The 16,479-nt window shown below is 42.9% G+C and overlaps 1 protein-coding gene across 15 annotated transcripts in view; it reads left to right on the top strand.

The window, feature by feature from the left end:
- The window catches only part of YEATS2 (YEATS domain containing 2), a 74,474-nt gene that overhangs the window by 40,444 nt on the left and 17,551 nt on the right, over positions 1-16,479 (top strand). For 12 of the 15 annotated variants that reach the window (XR_003095156.1, XR_003095153.1, XR_003095154.1 and 9 more), the window contains 7 exons: positions 259-420; positions 4,172-4,296; positions 5,364-5,522; positions 6,316-6,489; positions 10,050-10,248; positions 13,860-13,991; positions 14,461-14,559. Coding sequence is in view for 11 of the 15 variants with exons in the window: in XM_025209764.1 (XP_025065549.1) it covers positions 259-420; positions 4,172-4,296; positions 5,364-5,522; positions 6,316-6,489; positions 10,050-10,248; positions 13,860-13,991; positions 14,461-14,559 (1,050 nt within the window). In the remaining 4 variants the exon portion in view is untranslated. Of the gene's footprint in view, positions 1-258; positions 421-4,171; positions 4,297-5,363; positions 5,523-6,315; positions 6,490-10,049; positions 10,249-13,859; positions 13,992-14,460; positions 14,560-16,479 lie in introns of those variants that run through there. The other 3 variants (XR_003095169.1, XM_025209734.1, XM_025209774.1) reach the window with 3 other exon arrangements.

A 16,479-nucleotide genomic window follows, 5' to 3' on the forward strand; every position in this document is an offset into this window, starting at 1 on the left:
AGGGAAACCCCTATTGAAATAAGGCTGGTGTTTTAGAAATAATCCTAAATGTGGAATGATCTCCAACAGAGATTCCAAGTGTTATGTAAAATGCTGCAAGCACATCATTTTGTCCCTATAAATAAAGTACAGCATTATCTGGTTAGCTACTATTTTGTCCCCTTTTCATCTAAATTGTGCAGATTTTATTATGATTTGTACTCTGTAGAGATGATTTTTCATTTTTATTGATGTTTTGCTGTTCTCTCTTGTTTCCAGTGATGGCTACGCTCCAGTTACCAGCCACCAACCTGGCAAACTTGGCAAATTTACCACCTGGCACCAAACTCTACCTCACCACCAACAGCAAGAACCCTTCAGGAAAAGGAAAACTGCTTCTGATACCCCAAGGAGCCATACTGCGAGCCACAAATAATGCTAGTTAGTCTTGCAGGGAAATCTAATGAGTTAAATAATGTAATCATTTTGTAATTAATATGTTCAACATTTTGCTTTTGATTCTGGTGCCGTGCAAGTTCGTAGGGCAGAGCTCTGTTAACAGGGGCAGAGCTCTGTTCACTTCAGTTTCAATGAGTTGAGATTAGTGGGAGAGGCGCTGGGTTTCTTGAGAGTAGGGGAACTCAGTGCCCAAGATGAGTGGGCTTAAGGAGACGATATTCAAGGCCCAAGGGGTGACAAAACAAGAAGCAAGGTGGGTAAGAGTACCCAAAAGCCTCCCTGGCTCACCAAGGGCATTTGTGAATGCCTGATTGCCAAAAAGGAGGTGTACACCCGGTGGAAGGGAGGAGGGACTATAACCAAAGAGGAGTATACCTCCACCGCTCGGGTCTGTAGAGGGGCTATTAGAAAAGCTAAGGCAGATACGGAGCTAAGGCTAGCGTCAAGGATCAAAGATAATAAAAAGTCCTTTTTTAAATATATAGGGAGAATGAAGAAGGCACTGGGTAATGTGGGGCCCCTGCAGGATATGTTTGGCAATCTGGTGGTTGCACTGAGGATAAAGCAGACCTCTTTAACAAATTCTTCACCTCCATTTTCCTGTGCAGGGACCGGGACTCCCCGACCAGGATTCCAGATGGACTCGGGAGAAATGCCTCCAGGCCTAAGGTCGGGGAGGACCGGGTTAGAGAGCTTCTGGAGGGGCTGGACGTGTTCAGATCAGCAGGTCCAGATACTCTCCACCCCAGGGTGTTGAGGGAATTGGCAGGGGTTATTGCGGGGCCCCTGGCATGGCTTTACGAGCACTCGTAGAGCTCTGGCCAGGTGCCAGATGACTGGAGGAAAGCCATCGTGGTCCCCATCTTCAAAAGGAAGAGGGAGGACCCAGGCAACTATAGGCCCATTAGTCTTACTTCAATCCTGGAGAAACTCTTTGAGACAATCATCAAGGAGCACATCTGTGATGGGCCGGCAGCAGGGATGATGCCCAAGGGCAACCAGCATGGTTTTATTAGGGGCAGGTCCTGTCAGACCAGCCTGGTTGCCTTCTACGATCAGGTCACAAAAGCATTGGACGCAGGTGTTGCGGTGGATGTAGTCTTTCTGGACTTCAGCAAGTCCTTAGAAAATGTCTCCCACCCCATTCTCATCAAAAAACTAGGTGACTGTGGCATTGATGCCTACACAGTCAGATGGATTGCAAATTGACTGAAGGGTCATACTCAGAGGGTAGTGGTGGACGGGTCTTTTTCTACCTGGAGGGAAGTGGGCAGTGGAGTCCCCCAGGGCTCGGTCCTTGTGCCCACACTGTTCAATTTTTTTATTAGTGACTTACTTGGACGATGGGGTAAAAAGCAGCCTGTTTAAATTTGCTGATGATACCAAGGTTTGGGGTGAGGTGGGCACGCTAGTAGGGAAGGACAGATTACAGCGGGACCTGGACAGGTTACGGGGTGGGCTAACGAAAATAGGATGGGTTTCAATACTGACAAGTGCAAGGTGCTGCACTTGTGCAGTGGGAACCAGCAGCACACTTATAAGCTCAGAAACTCCCTTCTCGAGAGCACGGTGGCAGAAAGAGATCTTGGAGTCATTATTGACTCCAAGATGAACATCGGCCGACACTGCGAGGTCACGGTCAGTAGGGCTAACCGTACCTTGTCGTGCATCCACAGATGCATCTCAAGCAGGGCCAAGGAGGTGATCCTCCCCCTCTATGCGACACTGGTCAGGCCGCAGCTGGAGTACTGTGTTCAGTTCTGGGTGCCGCAATTCAGGAGGGATGTGGACAGCATTGAGAGGGTCCAGAGGAGGGCCGCCCGCATGATCCGGGGACAGCAGGGCAGACCCTACGAAGAGGCTACGGGACCTTAACCTGTTCAACCTTTGCAAGGGAAGGCTGAGGGGGGACCTGGTGGCTGTCTATAAACTCACCAGGGGGGACCAGTAGGGTTTGGGAGAGACCCTGTTCCCCCTAGCACCCCCCAGGGTAACAAGGAATAACGGCCACAAATTGTTAGAAAGCAGGTTTAGACTAGACATCCAAAGGCACTACTTCACAGTCAGGGCAGCTAGGATCTGGAACCAACTTTCAAGGGAAGTGGTGATGGCTCCTACCCTGGGGGTCTTTAATGTCTGGCCTGGAGGCTTGATGTCTACCTGACCGGGGTCATTAGAGCCCGGTTTTCTCTCCTGCCCAGGGAAGGGGTTGGACTTGATGATCTACAAGGTCCCTTCCGACCCTACTTCTATGAATCTATAAGTGTGATATTGTTTTGTTATGAAGTGGGATCTTTGAGTGTCACTCATTGTAGTAGAAAGCTGTCTTTCATTTACATTTCCCTCTTCCCCTCTACCCCCAAATCTTTTACAGCAGTAACTGTTCACATAGTCACAAATTAAGAAGAAAGTTAGAGCAAGACAGCATGTTCCTCCTTAGAATCCAAAGAAGGGAGTAAAGGGCATATTCATGCAGTTGTGTAAGAAATACAGTATAACCTCATAAATTCAGCATCCTTAGGACCTAGCACCTGCTGGAAATTTGAAAATTCCGTATTTTTGAAACATAAGGAAAGTGCATAGCCTGGTGTTGCCTGGCTGGTCGGACTCGGGTGGGGAGGGGAGGGGGGAAGCTTGCATGTGGCAGCTGCTGCTGCCATCCACCACCCTGCGCCACTGCTACCCCCCCCACCCATTCCCCTGCTCCGTGACTGGCCACCAGCGGTACACTGGTCAAAAAAAGTTGAAAACCCCTGATGTGTATTTTTAAAAAGTGATGGATTTTTGAGGATTCTGGAATTCTGAAAACTGGATTTATGATGTTATAATGTAATAGAAAGGGATCTCATGTATTCAGTGTGATGCGTGGTGTACAGGAGCAGATTGCTGGGGGAGAGGTTCAGGTTTCATCAGTGAAAGTTTTCAATTGTGGGCTGGACAGCCATCTGGCTGGGATGGTATTGGATGGGAATGATCCTGTTTTGAGCAGGGGGCTGAACTGGACAATCTCTTCCAGACCATTGTTCTTGCAAGAGAGCAAATTTTACTGAAACAACAAATCCCTTCCTAATTAAGCTGTTTTTGGGTGGTGATGGAACTTCCCTAGCTTGGTACTTCAGTACCAAGTCCTTGCCAGTGCTGGGCTAGACATACTCCTGCACTGGCAGAGAAATAGACTGTTCTGCTTGAAGTCTCTGAGGTTACACAAATGTCTGTGATTGTCTGGCCCTGTAACTTGTTTTGCCTACTGTTTTATTAGATAAAAAAAATGAAAATAGGACTGATTCCATGCTACTCCTAGCATAAGCATAGCAAGATTCAAATATGCCTGTAATTCATCACTGTGGGCAAGTGCTCAAGTAACTACTGAAGTTACATTTGAACACTTGGAGCAGTGCAGAAAAGCCCTCTGTGTGTTCCCAAGGGTCTTCAGGCCCTGTTAGTTTGTTCCCAGAGCTTGTGGAGAGGTGGGAGAGCACCATACCACCCCCTGAATCATACTTCTGGTACAGCGTCAGACAGTCGAGGGCCATGTTTGTGTATGGATTCCACTTACAGTGGCCTTAAGGTATTCATAGATGTTTTGTTTCCTGCCTATTCAGAGCTGTTGCTGAGCGGTCATGGTAGATGCCAAGGCAGAATTTCTTTCTTGCTTCTACAGCTCTAGTAGGATGGCTGCTCCATATCTGTTGAAGACCTAGAGAGGGTCATTTGCTTTATTTTTTTGTTGCAGATCTCCAGTCAGGCTCTTCGACAAGCGGAGGAGCTGGAGGAGGAAGTGGAGGAACACAAAGCACGAGTAGTGGCTTGTCCCAGCATCTCACCTACACGTCCTACATCCTCAAACAGACCCCACAGGTCAGAGTTGTATAATTTTTCAGGATACGCTTATGTTAAAATGTCAGTTGTTGAAAACGCACAACTCTTGTGCAGACACTTTGTAGCCCTGAGTTAGATGCAACTTTCACTAATTCTGGGGTGCAGACCTTTCTGGGGCGCACTCACCTCAGTGCTGTATTGCTCTCCTGTCTCTGCTGCTGTCCTTTCCTCTTGTGGGGCAGTGTACCCTGCGGAAGGGAAATACAAGAGGATGAAAGCTAGGAGAGAAATGGGGCAAACAAAACAGATGAGAAATGGCAGTTAAGACATGGAACGGTAGGAAGGATTACAGGATCTGCTAGGCCAGTCTGTCACAAGTTTTGAAGGGGTGGAGGGAGGCAGCATCTCCAATCTTGAGTGTAGCTGGCGTGGATTCATTTGTTCTATGGAGACTGCCCCTTTGAAACTTTATAGTTTTCAGAGCTGAAGGAAAAATTTCCCCAATCCTTTTTCTCTATTCTTCAGCAACAGTTTTTTGCAAAGTAAATAATATATGTCACAGTGAGTAAATTGTGAAGTGTGTTAATTACAACAAACATCTGCAAACAGATTAGAAACTGGCTTGTTGGCTCTTCTTTTGGGACTCAGACCTTCATCATGTTACAAAATATCATTCTACAGCAAGAGGAGTGGGCTGCCTGTAGCTCTAAGCCCAGAAACATCTGTAATTAATTGCAACATGCTTTTTTATTATTAAATAAATCAAGTAGTTATTCTACTGAGGTGCTTCTAGCCCCATGAATGTTCAGACCACTGGGCAGGATGAAAAGATCTCTGAAACATTTTTTGTAATAGTCTTCACCGAACAAGGGGAGAACTGTCATATTTCTTTGTAACTCTAGATAGTAGTAAATGTTGATTATTCCCATAAGCGACCAGAAAGGCAATGACATTTTGTCTGAAATAAAATCTCAGGCCAGAGGGAATGTTCACACGTGTCTCTGTAGTGTTACAGTTGCAGACTTTTGGGGGGTTTATTTTAATGTTCCTAGGTTTCCAGTGTCCCCAGTTATTTTGTCTCCAAGGTTAACTTCTTTTTGGTTCAGGGCACGTTTTTGGTTGGCCAGCCTTCTCCCCAGAGTTCTGGAAAGCAGTTAACATCAACGTCAGTTGTCCAAGGCAATGTAGGTGTCGGAGCATCTTCCACCCAAGGACAGCAGGCATTAAAAGTAATAACTGGACAGAAAACAGCTTTATTTACCCAGGTAACTTGCAAATAACATGTTGCCTTTATTGTACAGATGTATTTTGCCATGGAGTATTGTAACTAGACCTACAAAATCCCTTGCCTTTGCTTTTGTTGGGTTAACAACTGGTTTTATTTTTGTGTCTTCATTGCGACAGATTGGTTATTAGAAAAGAAAAGTTAAAGATGACAAAGCCTCCAATGAGAGAGTCTTGAAAAAGAGAAAACAAAATCGCTTCTTATTGTCTATAAATGTATTGGGCTAGATTTCCAGGCAGCAACGTGTTAGTTTATGCAAGTAACGATTGGACACGTCTCTCACTTGTACTTGTTTGTACCCATAGGTCAGGCAATGTCAGTTGCCCCTATTTCCTGATTTGCAGATCTACTCAGAATCGCCTTAGTGGTCTCTTGCAGGTGCAAATCAATTCATGGTGCAGAACCATCCAGTTATTTGCACCTCCAAAGCTGGAAACCAGTGAAAGCTTGTCCAAAACTTTGATCTGTAGACCAAAGGCTTTCCAAAGGGAGGGATGAGCTTTGAGGGGTATCAGACTTGAGACACTCCGAAGGTGCCTTGTTTTCTGAGGGAAGTTGCTTAGCATTTCATAGAGTTCTTACTCTCAAAATTGCTAAGTGTCCTCTCTCAGAAAACTAGGCTTCTTTGGGTGGGTCATGTGGCTTCACAAGCATCTGTTCTCCCTGGAACACTCATTGGTTTTGCTTTGTAGTATGAAAAGTTTTTTGTTTGTTTGTTTTTAAAGGAGTTTGATATTTTGATGTTTGTCATTAAATTGTATTTGATTTCAAAGGCAGCTCCCAGCGGACAGGCATCGCTGATGAAAATATCAGACGGCTCCTTAAAATCAGTGCCGGTTTCATCCCAGCTCTCCAAACCTGGCACCACAGTGCTCAGAGTATCTGGAGGGGTGATCACTGCAGCCACCACCCCAGCCATGTCCCTCCCTGCAAATGGTGTTGCACAGGTGAGAAGCAACCTCACTAGTAAGGGATAATCGGGAGTAGAAATCAAAGGAAAACATTCAGGAGATAGGTACAAGACATGCCACTTTGCTGTGCATGTGCATAATATCTTCAAACACTTCTGCTCTGAGCAATTTTGTACTCTTGGGCTAGCAGAGCTTTTGTTTTACTATGAAATATACCATGCATCTGGACTCCTCCTAGTTCAGGTCACCCACAGCCTCCAACAGAGAAGGAGGAACAAACTTTGTTTTGTGTTGTATTGTCATGTATTATTGCAAAGATAAAAACTTTAAACTGCGCACATAACTGCTGCAGAACGAAAATCAATTTTTAATTCCTAAGCCATAGAATCCTGAAGAAATGACTTTGCTGTTTTTTCCTTCAGTGCTTGGCACCCTTTTTTACTGCAGTGTTGTTGGCTTTAGTGTCTGCCAGGTACTGGTGTCCCTGTCCTTTCTTTCCTATCCAACGTAATTCAACTCATTGTTGCTGGCTTTTTGCTGTTATGAGATAGAAGCCAGCTTAACTAATTAGGTTTTGATAAAACTTGCGTTTCCTCTGCTTTTAATGTTTCAGTGCCGCATTAAACTGACTTCTTATCTGGTGACTGTCTATTTGGGGTATTTTTTTAATCTCCATCACAGGCATGCAGTGCTTAAATACTGCTGTCTCAATGGTGAGGTATACAGGGGCTGAAATTGGAGCTTGAACTTAACCTTCTAATGAGGTTTGATAGAACCTGTGAATGTCACCTACATCTTTTTCAAAATATAGATTAAATCCACTGACCTTTGGAAAGGATTGCTAAAAGGAAGTATTTTGCTTTATATCCTAAAAAGGGTCAGATTTTGGAGTATTCACCTTTTCAAATACCAGTGGTGCCCGAGAGCGGGGAACAAAAGTATAAGTCATTACAGAAAGACACAAAAAAGTTAAGGGCAGAAGACACGGCACTGTAAACCAGCAGCAGTTAGACTTATGTATTGCTCATTTGAAATAGTTGGCTCCTAAGAACTGTTTGGGCTCTGATCTGCTACAAACAGATGTCACGGGCTGGAAGCACGCAAGATCTGTGGCCTCCCCCCAAGTCTGGCAGCATTCTAAGTGTCACCGTTCTGTCTGTTCCTGGGTAAAGTAGTAATAACACCGTGCTGGCAAGAGAGACATCCTTGTAGTGGTGCAGCAGGCCTGAAATCAGTCCTTTCAATTCCAAGAGTTTTGGGAAAGAAACAGCTGATCATTTTGAAATTCTCTTGAGCGTTGGAATAGATCTAGCTGACTACCGAACAGATGCCATGTCCAGTTTGGGAACTTAAAGCATATTGGTAAAATGCCATTTCAAAAGTGGCAGCTTTCCTCCTTGGAAATTTATCCTTGAAAATAAGTCAGTCAGATGCATCTAAAAACTTAACTCACTTTTAAAAAAATCTTCTTTCATTCCTTCTGAAATGGTGTATATAAAATATTATAGAGCGCCTATGAACCCCTTCCTTCTTGTGTGCAAAAGTAGTGACACAGGGCATTTCTGGCAGTCCTGGTGGATTAGGAACAGTCAGCATGGATTCATCCAGGGCAAGTCATGCCTGACCAACATGATTGCCTTCTATGATGAAATTACTGGCTCTGTGGATGTGGAGAGACGAGTGGACAAGGTACACCTTGACTTTAGCAAGGCTTTTGGTATGGTCTCCCACAACATTCTCACAAGCAAACTAAGGGAGTATGGTTGGATGAATGAACTGTGAGGTGGATAGAAAACTGGCTGGATCATCAGGCTCAAAGAGTAGTAATCAATGACTTGATGTCTAGTTGGCAGCCAGTATCAAATGGAGTGCCCCAGGGGTCAGTCCTGGGGCCAGTTTTGTTCAATATCTTCATCAATGACCTGGAAGATGGCATAGAGTGCACCCTCAGCAAGTTTGCAGATGACACCAAGCTGGGGGGAGTAGTAGGTATGTTGGAGGGTAGGGCTAGGATTCGGAGATACCTCGACAAATTGGAGGTTTAGACTAAATAAAGTCTCATGAAGTTCAATAAGGACAAGTGCAAAGTCCTGCACTTAGGACAGAACAATCCCATGTACTGGTACAGGCTGGGGACCAACTGGTTAAGCAGCAGCTCTGCAAAAAAGGACCTAGGGATTACAGTGGACAATAAGCTGAATATGAGCCAACAGCATGCCCCTGTTGCCAAGAAGGCTACTGGTACACTGGACTGCATTAGTAGTAGTGTTGCCAGCAGATTGAGGGAAGTGATTCTTCCCCTCTGTTCAGCACTAGTGAAGCCACATCTGGAGTACTGTGTCCAGTTTTGGGCCCCCCCACTACAGAAGGGTGTAGATAAATTGGAGAGAGTCCAGTGGAGGGAACTAAAATGGTTAGGGGGCTAGGGCATATGACCTATGAGAGGCTGAGGAAACTCAGTTCATTTAGTCTGGAAAAGAGAAGACTGAGGGGGGATTTAATAGCAGCCTTCAACTACCTGAAGAGTGGTTCCAAAGAGGATGGAGCTAGACTGTTCTCGGTGGTGACAGATGACAGAACAAGGAGCAATGGTCTCAAGTTTCAGCAAGGGAAGTTTGTTAGCTATTAGGAAAAACTTTCGCAAGTAGGGTAGTAAAGTAAAGCTCTGAAACGGGCTACTCAAGAGAAGTTGTGGAATCTCCATCCTTTGAGGTTTTTAAGAGCCAGGTAGACGAAACCTTGGCTGGGATGACCTTGTTGGGGATGGTCCTGCTTGGAGCAGGGTGTTGGACTAGATGACCTCCTGAGGTCCCTTCCACCTCTAATTTTGTATGATTCTGTGATTTTTCTCTGACCTTGCCTGGGCCTGTCTCTTACCTGGGCCCACCACTGCAAACACTGTCCATCAGTTTGCCCTTCTATCCATAACTGTTTTACAAATAATTTCTCAAATATAAGGTTGAAGGGTAGGGGAGTACAAAGAACAAATCATGCTTTTGTCTAAATTTCTTTACTTATTATGAAGTGACAGCATCCATTTCTAAATAATTGAATGACTTGGCTATTGCTGCAGTTAAGGCTTGGATAAGGCATTATCAAAAATGTTATCTGTTAGTCAAACCAGTGGAGAACAGTATTAAATTAACAAAGTATGCTCCCTTTCATTACTGCTGTTTTTCAAGTTCTGAGCAGCAATGAAATACTCCAGATTTGTGTGCTCCTGTAACCCATCAAACAAGAGGTTTGCTTGCTTGTTGAAATAAAGGGACTTGGTTTTCAGTATTGTTGCTCAGGAAGTTTTAGGAGCAATACAGTGCTTTCTATATGGATGGTGTCTTTTCTTCTGGCTCAGGGCTCCCTATGCAGCTGCAGTGAACCTGACCAGAGATGTCTATATATGGCACTTCAGAGCTGTTGAAGAGCTTGTCACAAGACCATTGCTGTAGACAGGAAGATGATGGATAGATAGATATTCAGGGTTTACCTTTCTTTAAACATTCCTTCATGGCATTATCTTCAAATAGTCAATATTATTTTCAAATGATCAATAAAATGAAACAGCATTTGTGATTACCACCTTTCTCTTTTTAATGCAGCAAGTGGATACTGCAGGTTCCAGTTCATCTTCCATCGTAGGTCCTGTGGCAAAAGTGTCTGGACAGCAGCACCAAATTTGTGTAAACCAGGGCCAATCTGGTTCATCAGTAGCTACTAAAACTACTACGTCTACTGTTGTAAGTGTTGCTTCCTTGGTGACTACACCAGCTTCTGGGTCGGGCAAAGCTGCAGTATCAGGTAATGCATTTCCTGCCTGTCTTTTGTTACTGAAACTTAGATTTGGATCAGAACTCCTTCAGATACCAAGTATAGCAAACAGTAGAATTCAGAGCACCTTTGTTTGTGAGCATTTACCAGAAATTAACTCTAGGTTTCGTAAGTTCTTCAGGTTTATAAAAACATGCCTTCCTAAGAAGAATTTTTAGTAGCTAAAAATTACAAAAATAACAGTGGGGGAAAAACCATTTGAAATTAGGCTTCTTGTGTCATTAGCACATGGAGTTTCTCTGGTTCATATAACAGTTCGAGCTGTCAGTTTGTAGTTAATGAGGAATCTCAGTTGAGGTACCAGTTTCATATTCTTGGTTAGAGACTTATCCAAAATATATACATCCAAATTCGAGAGTAGCATCAAAGGAGGAACACCAAGGAGATTGAGACACAAATATGATGACAGAAATGAGACATGTTGTGGAAACAACAACCTTAATGGAATCAGTAGAGTTGGCAGCAAAGAATTTGGCTCACTGGGTTTGTATCTGGTTTATGTGGCTTGAACAGGAATTCCTGTCTGGAGAGGGGGTGATTGAATGGTTTAAAAAATGTAGAAAGGAAAGGAAACCTGAACTGGATCTGGAATGTTTGAAGTAAATAAGGCAGTAAAAGGATGCGTAGCAAGTAGCTTTCTTTAGTCATTTTTACTGTCTTCTGTCATTTTATGCATGGACTTTGTGTATTTGAGAGAGACTATAAAGCAACTCATTGGGTTTGATCCATGTGGCATACAAAAATTAGTTAAAAAGCTGTATTTTAAATGTAATAAACTTGCTAGTGTGTCTTGCTGTCTTAAATGGCATGATATAGAGAGAAATTGAGATTATAGATAGGAAACGGCACACAGGAATACCAAGAACATATTATGATGTCATTGTGGAGCAGAACTGTAAAGAGTAATTTCTCACTTTATTATATACATTGTAGGTATTTGCATCCCTGACTACTTCTCATTTCTAATTGGGCCACAGTTTTTTTTTCATCTGGCAACTGTGGCCATCTCATCTTGGTTCTGCACTAAGCAGATCAATCTTTATTTTTCTCTGTAGAGAGGTATTATCTGCTCTCTTTGAACCAAGGAATATATTCTTTGAGGGTAACTGCTATTCTAAATGGTTCCTAGCAGAACCAGCTTATAACTGTGGCTTAGAATTGGGCATTTCTTTGGGTTTTACTTCATTACAATTGAACTGCATCTCTGGAATGCTAATTTTCCAAAATCTCGAAAGAAGCTATGCTTTAAAGCAGTGAGTTTAAGCTGTAACAGAATGTTTTCTGTATGAACAAAAACTGGGTGTATAAATTCTTAGGATTTTAATTCTGAAAGGCAGTTTTGAAAAAGGATTTGCAAAGTATGATCAACTTTAGCCATATGGAACATCATCTTGCCCTGCACAGGCTGCCAGAAACATCTGGAAATTTTAAAACTTGCTGCCTTTGCCATTTTGGTCCCTGACACCCCTGTGTATCACACTGTGCTGTAACATCCCAACAGGCACCCCGTGAGCATGTATGGAAGAAATTCTGTTACAGTGGGTCCCAGAGTCTCTACTTGCTTCATTTTTAAGTCCTGGTATGTGTTGCAACAATATGTTCAAGTGACATTTATTTCCCTCACTGTAACCTGCTTTATAGCTTAGTAGTGTAACATCACCGAAATTGTGTGTCCCCCTTTGGAGGGAGAGCTGGTCGGTCTTAGAAGGGAGATACATTGTGGGGCAGTGTGAGAGAAGGATTGTGGGGAAGGTGATTTCAAGTTACTGCCAGAGTGGATAAAAATCCAGATATAACAACACTGGTTTTCCATCAGGTTTTTAAATTGAATGCATTGTCTGTTTTAAAATGTGCTTTGAAACCTAAAGGTAGCCTGGCACTTGTAAGCTGCCTAGACATGTTTGAAAATCCCACTAGGCACCTTTCTGCATGTGCAGGCAGCTGAAGACCTTTCAAGATCTTGCCCACAGTGACTAGAAGCAACCTGTCACTTGTTAACTGCAGTTAACTAATTCCTTTTTCTTATACAAAAAATGTGTAAATACAAAACACCACATAATAAACACTTTTATTTTTCCTTATACGGTAATAAGCAATTTTTATGTTTGGTTTTGAAGTGAAGCTGTGAAGGAGGAGGAGGGAAGAGGGTTGGAGCAAACAGCCATTTGGAACAGGGCCGAGAGAGTCCCATCAGGACTACAGCTCGTTCTCCACGTGGCCTTGGCTCTCTTGTTTTCGCTTTTTCTGCAGCTGCTCTGACTGGCCTCTCTGGCTGATTTTTTCTGTACAGTCTTCCACAGTATCACATAGCGTAGGAGGTGGAGCGAGGGGTGTTAGTAGCCCCAGCTAGGTCCTGTTTGCCTCCTTCCCCTCAGTTAGCAGTCCCTGGTTTCTTCTACTTACAGAGCTGCCTCTGCTACCTGGAGTCTTACCTCTTCAGTCTTATTTAATTTAAAAAGTAATAATAAAATGTTGTAGTTTGTACATTTTAAATTGAATTCCAGTTTTTTCTCCAAAGGCAGTTGGACACAAATCCTGAGAGAAATGATAGCCCATTAAATCAGAAATATGCTATTTACCATTTTCTAAGGGGAAAAATGTACAGTATATGTTGCACTGTTTCTTGAATAAATGTATATGGATGCAATGCATCCATCTGCCTGGCAAATAGAAGTGCCATATGTCCTGTAAAGGCTATATTTGGTCACGAATCAATATGTTTTGATGTTTAGACTAAAAGTGAACCTTTCCTTGGGAAGATAGCTGGAAGTAGAAATGCATAACACGATTAAAATCAGCAATATAAATTGAGGTTCTTTGTTGGCTGATTTGATATTTTAATAACTATTGCATTTTAAAGTGTTGTGATTTTTAAATCAAACCCCTCTGTAATATGCCATAAGCTCTCCTTAGCCTTACCTATGAGGTAATTCAGTCCATATTGCTAACGGACTTGGGAGAACTGGGTCTCAAATTTGTTCTTCACCACAGACTTCTTGTGTGACATCGTGCAAGTTGCCTGGTCTCTTTGTGTCTTATTTCCCAGTCCATAAAGATGGAGATAAGTGCACTGCCGTATTTGAAGCTAAGTATATTAAAGGTAGTAGGGTGCTCTGGTCCTGCTCTAATAGAGTTCATGCAGGTACCTTAAAGAGTGTAATGTACTCCATTTACAGGTTGTATTCAGCAGATACCCAAGGATAGATTCAGGAAAACTGCAAGCCAAATGTTTTAACTACTTTTGTCTTACTTTGGCAAAGAAAGTTCTTACTTGGTGCCTGGCCAGTTTCTTTTAATGTTGTGCAAGCACTGCATTCATCTTTGTTTATGATTGATTAGTATTTTTACATTTCACCTTGCAAATATCCAAGCACCAAACAGCATGATTAGAGTATGCCTGGGTATTTTGACTGCCATCCTGGTCAATAAAATCTTGTGAAATAATTTGCTGTGCACCTTGGCTTGGTAAGAGGATAGCAGAGCTTAGCTTTATACCTCTTTATTACACGTAGAAAGGGAGAAAAATAGTAAGGGATAAACTGAGCTAAGTGCATGATTTCATGTGCCTTCCCTCTTTTTAGGGTTGCTAAAGATCCACTCCAATCAATCTAGTCCACAGCAGGCTGTTCTGACAGTACCAAGCCACCTCAAACAACTTGGTGTCAATACTGCTTCTGGAGGTGTCCAGACCATCCTGATGCCTGTGAACAAAGGTAAAGTGCTTTGGGAACAAAGGGAGAGGATTACACTGCATTTGAAGGTTCCTTCTGATTTAGTATTGATCTTGCTTGTTCTAGGCCAGTGGTCTCTACCACACAGCTCACAAGCAACTTGCGGCCTACAAGGCCACAGACCCTTTATTTGCTTTCCAGAGATGCATGTAATGTCAGGCTGACAGTGAGAGAAAACTATGAAGGTGCTCATCCCATGTTATTTGCTCAGTATTGTTGTACAGAGCCTGGTGAAGCTTGGGATCTACTAGTATCGGTGCACTCCAAATGAACACTTGAACACACTTGCAAAAATGTAGTATATAGCTTTTGTTTCCAATCATCATGTTGTAAAACACTGTATAATTTGCTACCAAGCACAAATATCATGCAAGTGTGAGGTATCTATCTACCTTGGAAATGCATTTTGTAAAATTTCCATGCAACAAGTTTTTTTTCCTATTGCCTTCAGTGATACAGTCTCTTTCTGCCACCAAAGTGTCTGCAGTAACTGCTGTAACTACAGCCAGTTCGGTTGTTCTCAGCCCCTCCACAGCATCTGTCACCAAAGGTAAAAATGAATTTGTCGGTAGGTTAATAGCAGTTACCCAGAAAATGTTTCTGCATGAATACAAATTGCTGCCATAGGGAAGTGGTATGACCCTGTTAGGAGACCTCATTATCTTAGATTCTGTTTTCCATCATGCTCATCTATTAAGTCCTAATAGGATTAGAATGAATGAGGAGTCCATTAGAAGTGTGAACAATGACTGCAGAGTGAGAACTTGCCTACACTAGAGTCCAGGACACTGAAAAGCAGGAGGATGTTTGGAAAAGGCTCCTGTTGGCAGTAAAATGTTCATAGTGCTAACCCACCACTGTGGAAGTGCATGCCACAGCAGTGTGTGTCAATGTGAATGTTGGCACTATGAAAGTAATGATTCAGTAGTGAGGTTTTTGAAGAGTGCTTCCCGGCAGTACCAAATATAAATGACTGTGCCATTCTGGGCCTCCCCATTCAGCTGGGGTAGTGCAATAAACTCTTGTCTTCCAGACTTTGAAATTTGTTGTTGGTTTTTTGTTTTTTTGCTGGGGGTGGGGGGAGTTTATTCCATGCTGGTGCAGACCCAGGGATTCTTGACATGAGAGAGAACCCATTGCTAGGGCACTCACCTGAGAGACCCAGTCCTAGTCCTCATCTTAAACTGGATCCAACAAAGCTTGAATCTAGGACTCCCAGATCCTTAGCGAGTGCCTGTCTGTAAAGTGGTTGGCTTTTCTGAAGTGTGTCTGTCTCCTTTCTCTTACCTCTGAGCAGAATTCCAGCTGGGACCTGAGAAACTTGCCTAATGAAAGTTCTGTTTAACTTGATGACTCTGGTTGAACAGAAGTTTCTTTGAAGTTAAGATGAAGCTTGATTCCTCATGACAAAATTGCAATGCTTTGGTCTCCCTGATGACACAGAGTGGCATTTTCTCACTAAAAACTGTTTTGTCAGACTTTCCTCCCAAGCTCTAAATTTACAGGAGGCCAAGGGATATTTATAGGCAATTCAGTTAAAATGTGATAGTCGTATACAACAACCCTGAAGTGTATACACGCATGTGCGCACACATCCCCCTCAGCAGAAGATACTTTAGACACAAGTATTTCTCACAAAAATGAGTCATGAACATTGTTGGGTGTGGAGTGGAATTTATATGCCATCCTTTCTAACATTAGGCTCATGGCAGCTTACGATAAAAATGCGTAATATATAAAAGAAAGTGGAACATTAAAATAAAAAATGAACAAAATTCTTTAAATGGTGTCCCAGTTTTATGTTGTTTTCTAAATGCCTATCTAAATAGGAAGGTCCTACAGTGCTGCCAGAAGTTGTCCAGCTTCAGGCTCTGCCTCAAGCAGAGGTTTGGCCTAGATGGCCTCCTGAGGTCTTTTCCAGCCTTATTTTTCTATAGTTCTAGTTTGCTTCATCTGTCCAAGGCTCTTCCTTCTTCCACATTGACTTGGGGTGACTCTCTCAAGGATGACCTCCCAGGGTTTTTCATTCTTAATCAGTACTGATAGAGTGTTGATGTATACAGATGAACAAGTATACTGTTTTAAGCATATTCTGCTCCTTGCATATCAGTGTGCATCAGCTGAGCTGATCTAGCTGCTGTGTCTGTCTGCTCTTATCCTGCAGTAAATGAAAATAAACCAAAGTAACTCAACTCAGTTTCATCCAGGGGTAAATTGCCCAGGTTTAATTTTCATTTTGCACAGGATAGGAGCAGATATACAAAATAATTCCTGTGGATTCAACTGAATTGTGGTAAATTCCCTTCTCACAAACGTCTCAAGTAGTGTAATTGTTTCATCTGTCCATGTACTAGCACTGCAAGTTGTAGCGAGAATTCATCCAGACACCAGTGTTGGCATTACATGTCAGTAGTGGTCAATTCAGTCTTCGGACAAATATCATTCAGTGCAGATTTAATTTTTCTTTCCC

This window comes from Alligator sinensis, unplaced genomic scaffold, assembly GCF_000455745.1.
Source record: "Alligator sinensis unplaced genomic scaffold, ASM45574v1 scaffold237_1, whole genome shotgun sequence".
Taxonomy (NCBI): Eukaryota; Metazoa; Chordata; order Crocodylia; family Alligatoridae; genus Alligator; species Alligator sinensis.